The sequence below is a fragment of the Gavialis gangeticus genome, unplaced genomic scaffold (assembly GCF_001723915.1).
Source record: "Gavialis gangeticus isolate Ggan-Ray unplaced genomic scaffold, GavGan_comp1, whole genome shotgun sequence".
Lineage (NCBI taxonomy): Eukaryota > Metazoa > Chordata > Crocodylia > Gavialidae > Gavialis > Gavialis gangeticus.
Window position 1 is genome coordinate 21,681,776 of NW_017729028.1, and position 7,603 is coordinate 21,689,378.

The following is a 7,603-nucleotide window of genomic DNA, read 5'->3' on the forward strand; positions in this document are numbered from 1 at the left end:
CCTTGCAGCAACCTGTGCTGCCTGTAGCCCATGTGCCACATGTAAACGCACCAGGCCAGCGCTAGTCCAGCAACCCATGGACCAGATCACACAGCTCCACAGGCCATACCCAGCCTGTGAACCCTACTTTTGACACACCCAATCTAAGATCTGCTGGCAATTTGCACATCCTGCCTCCCTCTTCCTCCCCTTTTGAGACACTGTAATGAACTCCAGGAATAACAGGCCTGGTATTACTCACTCAGCTGACTATAGCATAAAGATAACTTCTTCTACAGTTCTCTTTTCTCCCCTTTCCTTCCACAAGTGTAGCTCGTAGCCTGCTCCCTAAACTCTTCCTCTGCCTGTATCAGATTTCATCCTCTCACTTTTCTCCCCCACCCAATGAATCAACTGTCAGCCTTCACAATATAAGAATATTGTGATCTCTGTGGCCTAAAAAGCGTAATTGCTTCTTTTCCTCTGAATCCAGGGATTCCCCCTCTGTCTGTTCTCTCAAGGATCTCCTCTGCATCTTTTATTTCCTTCCAGTCAGGTTTATACCACCACTATTCTACAAATATTAATCTACAAAATATACAATGACTTCTTATCCAATGAATCCTGGCTGAGAAGATCCAATGACTTCTCCTCATGGCTTTTATTTAATTCTTAACCTCTATCACTGCTTGTTCTTGAAATGTTTTTTTTTCTGAGCTCTTTGCCACTCCTTTTCTGGGTTTCTTCTTACCCCATTTTAGAATTCTGACTATGTTTTTTACTGGGTTGATCATCCTCTCTTCTCCCACTTTCATAAGGAGCCAGACAATGCTCTCCCTAACCCTACTCCCTGCTTTCTCTATACTGTACCCTCTTTAGCATGATTACCATTTTTACAACTTGCAAATCCACTTCTGCCCTGTTGACCTACAGTGTTCCAAACAATCCCCATTATAATTTGGCATATTCTCAATCACAGCATCATAAAGTAGGGCTGGAAGGGACCTCCGTAAATTATCTAATTCAACCCCTGCCAGGATCAGCCTTTACATTTATTAAATTTAAACACTGAAATCCAACACTACTTCTATTCTTAACTGTTATCTTTTCCCCACTCACCATCATTATATAGCCCTATGAAACAGTACTGTGTGCTTATGTGTTTGGTTGTTTGGACTGAAGCCAAATATTCAGAAGAGCTATTTTTAAAGCAACAGATATATTTTTGAAACCAAGTATTGAAAAGTGTGAAAATCAATTAAACTAATACAAAAAGTCTTATAAAAACATTCCTTCCCTCTGTTGATGACCCATTTTAGCTTGAATTAATTAAATCTTTAGTAAAATTGAAGAGAATTGAGCTGGAAGCCAAATGTAGTTATCTGCTACTGCATTATTTTAAGATCTTAAGAATTTTAACAAATTAAGCACATTTAAATGTACATGTATGTCTTTTGGGCAAATACTGGTACAAGGTAATTATGTCTGCATGCAGCCACATAGCTACAGATTTAAGATTTGCATTTACTGTAGGTATCTAGGTCCAGAAGAACGCTGACACTTGGTAGGGTTCGGTTCTTAGCCCTTCTGCGAAGATGAAGGTTTGTGAAACATCTGGAGGTAACATGCAGCCACAGCAAGGAGCTGAGAAGGACTGCTGATCAGAAAAGCAGCATTCTTCGAAGTAAGAGGGACAACAAATAAGCATCTCATCATTAGTTTGGTAACCTGCTGCAAACTACACCAGTTGTGAACCACACGGATACCAGTGTTCTGGCTTCTACGATAAAACTACATGACCAACCTTGTAAGCCTGGCTCTGAAAGTTAAACATTTCCAACTAAATTCTATCTTTAAATAGTGATATTTTTCACCTAATTTACTTCTAATAACTTCTCTCCTCATTCATCACTAATGAGGAATAAGGAATTCTTAGAAATTGTGGGTAAAGAAAACATCTTGAACAGGAAAGTTTCTGGAGATGCAAGAACCATTTTTTCAAAAGAGCACATTTTCCTTTAGATAAAGGAACTAATTCCAAGACCTCTCTTCCAGAGGTTATGAGTTCTTAAAAAGCCAGCCACAGCTTTGCCAGATCAGTTATTTTCTGAGGTTAGGGTTTGTTCAGAAGTGTGGGAGGGGGCAGGAGTCTAGGTTCTAGATGTCTAGCTCAATGATGGCCGAACCACGGCTCCCCAAGCCCGCCCTCCTTCCTTCTCTCCCTCCAGGACAGCTGGCTCAGGTGCTGGGCTGCTAGGGCAGAGACTGCAGCTGCACTGCTTACCCTGGGGCGCACTCCCCACGGGGAAAGCTAGAGCAGCTTGGCACTGCGGCAGCAGGAGGGTATGCTGGGGGTAGTGGGGGGAAGAAAGGGGAGGGAGTGTCACCTCCACTCTGGGTCACATAGCACAAACCCTCCTCCTGCTTTTGAACTTCAGTGGAGGACTGGATGTGGCTTCCAAGGCAAGTAACTCCAGCCACTCCCGGTCTAGTTTGATCACCCCTCTTCCCATGCTCCTTGATTACAGCACTCCCATAAAACACCAAGGAATAACTACAGTATATCTGCAATCACTGGAACTTTGTGGTTATCATCTTATTTACATGTAAACCACTTTTTGTGAGTAGCATGAACTGTGCACTAAATGATTTCCTGCACCTTCTTCAAAAGAGGCTGACACTGGACACTAAGACAGGCTCCTAGACTCTACAAAACCACAGGTCAGGCTCCATATGGTCATATATGTTTCTGTTTAGACACTCTACCGATTAAGTTGTTGAAGTGGACTGTGATGTGTACTCAGATTTTGAATAATTGTGTCCCAAGTATCTTCTTCATCTTCCAAGGGTTGACTCCAGAGTGAGTATCTTAAGGGTATAGAGCAGGGATGTCAAACATACAGACCAGATCTGGCCCATGGACTGGGTCATCCAGCCCATGGACTTTTGCCCCAGCTCTGGCCCTGATGGCAGGGCTTCCCACAGCAGCAGCCTGCAATCTGGACTGGGGAGCACAGAGCAGCTTTTCCAGTAGAAACCAGCCACGGCCAGGAAAAAAGTGGGCTCTGGCTGCAGCACCCAAGCTTCTGACCCCAAGTACTGCTGGAGCTGCCTGCCTCTGCAAGAATCCCTGCCAACGCAGCCAGAGCAGGGTTTGCCTGTGCCCTGGTGCTTGATCTGCCAGTGCCTGGCTCTTGCTGAGGTGCTAGCTGCTGCCATGGGAAGGAGATGCAGCTGCTTTGTGCAGGGGCTTTAACCTGATGCTCCTCTTCCCTGCTGAAGGAGAGGTACAGCCTCCAGCCCCTTCCCCAAGCTGAGCATTTCCACGCTTGGGGAAATGGGCTGGGGATTTTGTTCCAGTGCTTCCTCTGCTTTGCTTCCAGAGATGAGTGGAGCAGAGGAGGCCATCTCCCTATTCCCCAAAGTTTGGACTGGAAGGTGCAGCAAATCTTTCCCAACTGCTCCCCTTGCCTTCCCCAGACCAAGACCCTATGCATTCATAGGTTGTTCTGGCTCATGAAGTTATACTAAACACAGATTAAAAATGCTCATATTCTACTACAATACATTGTGTTCTATAACATACAAATAACGAGAACTAGAAATAACATTCATCTAAAATAGTCTCTATTTCAGAACATCTAAGAAAACGGATTTGGAACGTATAGCTCTTATTTTATTTTTCTTGCAAGACTCAGAGGTCACCAAAAATGGAGCAATTATATTTCAAGCCAAACATCATCTTCAAGTGAATTAAGCAGCTGGTCTCTCCCCACATTTAAAATTTTCCATTTCAGATGCAATACTGTTAAGATTTATATTCTACAGGTAGAAAATCTACCCCAATAAATAATAATTTCTGTGGCATTAATTGCAGTAACAATACTTACAACTATCTTTCAATATGACTGTAATAGGCAGTTCTACAAAAACAGCATTATGCATGTGGCCCTATCAATCCATTTGCCATATTTTCTCACATACAAAATGCACTCTCTTCCCAAAAAATCACCCTCCACCAAAATTGGGGTGCATGTATTAAGCTTGGAAGCTAATTATCTGCCCAGGATAGAGCACCCTGTATTGATTCTTCCTCCACAGTGCAGCAACTGTTGCATTACTATTCAAGAACCTGAGGGAGTCACAATTGACTTAGTGGCTCATTGTTCTTCACTCCAGAAGTGTTAACAAACCTCTCCTTTTAAATGGTCTTGATGTTCCACTATTTGAGCTAACCTTGCTTAGGGTAATTTTGCTGTCTGCTAGTTGCTACTGCTCTCTCTCTCGCAATTTCACAGCCCTGGAGACTCTTTAGTTCTTTTCAAAATCATAGATCCACCCATGGAGACCAGCCTTCAACAACAGCTGAAGTTTCAACTTTAGTTAAGCAGGAAAGGGAAGCTGAATCAGCTGAAGATTAGGCTCTGTCCCTGCTCTATGCAGCTATAACTCTGGAAAAATCTTCTCTCTTCATTCTGCCTTCAAAAGGTGAGTATTAAATTCCAGGGCACACTGTATGGGAGAAAATATGGTATATAAAAGGTTGTGTAAATGTGCTAAAACTAAATATATTAAAACTGTAAGGAAAGAGTCTTCAAAAACATATTACAGCTAAAAAACCTTAAAGAAATAGTTGTATTTGAAAGAACGGTGTGCCACTGTCATATCCAAACTAAAACAGCATAAAGTTGTACGGAGACAAGCTCTAAACACCCTGTTACAAATGTAGCATGATTTTAAGAGAGAGTAAACTTTATTCTTGATAAAAAAAACAATACTTTAACTTGAACTGATTTTTAGTTTCCTTAATCCATCAATTATATACCTGGCATGCCTGTAGCAAGACCCTGACCAAAAGCCAAAGCTGGATTTGCTGCCGCAGCTGCTGCAAGTGACTCTGCCTGTTGCCCTTGCTGACCCTGATTGGGAGTAAGAGGGCGCTGACTTGCTCCAGCACGTAGAACCTACAAAAGACCAATAGGATACTATTTTCTTAAAAGCTGAAGTACAAAAATCAATCTATATACTACAAAAGGACTAGGAGAGTTGTTTTCTATTTCATACTTTTTAGCTCTGCATTTATTTTTCAACACTCCATCTTAATGATATCAAGTGCATAAGCATGTATATACTACTTCGCTGGCAGTACTGTGGCATGAGACTGCATTAGTTCAAGGACTGCCTTGCATCTTCTGCAATTCAGAACAATGGAGCTCCAGTATGTTTTATGGAGGGCAATGATTCCAGAAGGGTCTAAAATTGTAAAAATTCTTCCAAGAAGTTAAATTTGCCAACATATCAGTGAATCCAAGTAATTTATTAACTGAAAGTCAGTCTTACCTGTAGATAATTTATTTAAATAACGATCACTTAGTCTCAAGTTCAGTCAGTAGAAAATTTTCATTCCTGAACTTGTAATAAATTAAGAGGTGATTATTATGGTAGAAAAAAATTACCAGCTGTAGTTGTGAAATACTTTTCAAACACAGCCCCTTCTACAAGGCCAAACAAAACTGTGTGCGCAATGCACACCAAGTCTTCTACAGGCCTCTTCATTAGAGGGGTTTTAGGGTTTGTTTGTTTTTTAAACTTCTTGATCTAGTTATGAAAAATAAACTTTGCAAATCGTCTATTGGCATATGCCATGGGGCAAAAACTTACAGCCCATGGAGCTATTGGACCTAGTGTGTGGACACGGGGTTTCAGCAGTAGGTGCTCTTATATCAGCACAGGGAGAAGTGTTGGCTGTAGGTGGGTCCTAGCACCTGCTTCCCCAATCCCTGACCCAAGATGTGCCATTTGGCCCACAGTGAAAAAAGATTAATAACCACTGGTATAAGCCATTGGTACCCATTTTTCTTTCTGAAGAAGAAAAATGTTATTTAGAGTATCTTATACCTGAATATTCCTGCAAAAAAACTTGCATAGGAATTCTTTCTATAGTCAATATTCATTTAACAAATACAAACAAAAAATTCCACATAACCAAAATTTCAGACACGAATACAATTTATCAGTAACAAAGATTAACCACCTCATTAAGGGAAAGGTCAAAGGGAATAGGACTGTAGGGTGACTGAGTGAATTTCCACTCAAGCTCAAAATGGAAGGAAGTGCCACTCCTAGTATAAACTATGTAACGTTAAGAATAGTATTAAGAGGTAGGTTGTAGGGGTTTTTTTTGTTTTTAGCTTTTTTGAGGGAAAATAACTTATGGTAACAGTTTTTAAAGAAAGAGAGAGGTAGCTAACCATGTTAGTCTGAAGTCTGGCAGAAGACGTGTCAGGGTGGCACCTTACAGACTAACTTGTTCAGAGAGGGATAAGCTTTGTAGGCTACAGCTTACGTCAGAAAATGCTACAAATGGACTATCTTATGAAAGCACTGGAGCTTTTTCCTCAAGTAAAAAAGATCTTCAGCTTGAACGGAACCATTATCATAATGGCTTCAAGTACTGCGTCACAAGTGGCTTCACAGAATGAATGGGAACAGTGTTGCCCTCTCAAGCAACAGTAATTAAACAGATTTATATTTAAAAATCCTGTATTTTCTCGCATACAAGGTGCACCTTTTAGGCTATGTGAATCAGCCTCCTGCCCCAAAATGTGTGTGTATTAAGTAGGGAAGCTGGGGGGGGGAGGGGTTGCTGGAAAAGCAGCATGCCTAGAGATGCTGCTGCTTGCCACTGGCTCAGAAAGCTGACAGAGTGGAGCCCTGCGTTAACCCTCTCAGTCATACTTAGTGAGTACTGTAGCTTATGTCTGAAGCAGGAAGTGAACTGCTGGTAGTATCTTGATGAGGCCTGTGATGTGGAAACAGCACTTAATTCACAAGGATCTATCTGAGAAAACTACTTAAAGAACTAACAAACAGTCTTGCTACTACCCTTTGCAAAGGTCTGGGGCCTGGACCTTGTGCGAGAGAGTAAGTCCTCCTGGAAGCAAGAGTGTCCATAAAGTGTGGCAGCCCAAGACAGAGTCTGGATGAGTTAGCAGGCACCAGGAAGCTCCTGCTGCCGAACCAGACCATATCCTGGACTGCCACATTTCCTGGACACTGTTCTCAGGAGCATTTCCGCTAGGGCCACACAATCGGCCTTGTTTATGGAAAAATCTCTTTCTCCTACATTGTCTTCCAAAAAGACAAGGATGTGTTTTGAGTGACACTGTATGACAGAAAATACAGTATGTTAAGTGAATCTCACAAAAATAAGTCAATCTAGAATTAAAGAATAATGAAATATTTCAATGGGGGTGGTTATTATTTTTATTTCAGCGACTTTTTTTAGCTACTGTTATTTCTTCCTATCTAACAGAGCAAAATCACTGTATGGCAGGAAAAATGAAATTACAGCATATTATCCACCTTGCTATGACACTTTTACAACTGTACCCATCTCAAACAGATATTATTTTGTATTTTGATGCTCTCAAAGAGAAATATAGCCCAGATACACTATTTTGCAATGGATGAGGAGTAAGTAACTTAAGAGTAACTTCAGCACAACTGTCCCTTTCCCCATTATTATCAGGAAAAAAAAATGTTATTTGGGAAGAAATGGCTGACTATCTGCTATTTCCCCCCTCCTTATTGACTATTTAAATCCCTTTCAGCTTTACATTAA

At 41.3% G+C, this 7,603-nt stretch overlaps 1 protein-coding gene across 8 annotated transcripts in view; it reads right to left on the reverse strand.

The window, feature by feature from the left end:
* PUM2 (pumilio RNA binding family member 2) overlaps positions 1 to 7,603 on the reverse strand; it is a 141,708-nt gene that overhangs the window by 53,192 nt on the left and 80,913 nt on the right. For all 8 annotated transcript variants that reach the window (XM_019520801.1, XM_019520797.1, XM_019520795.1 and 5 more), the window contains one exon: positions 4,805 to 4,943. In XM_019520801.1, the coding sequence (XP_019376346.1) occupies positions 4,805 to 4,943 (139 nt within the window). The remainder of the gene's footprint in view (positions 1 to 4,804; positions 4,944 to 7,603) is intronic.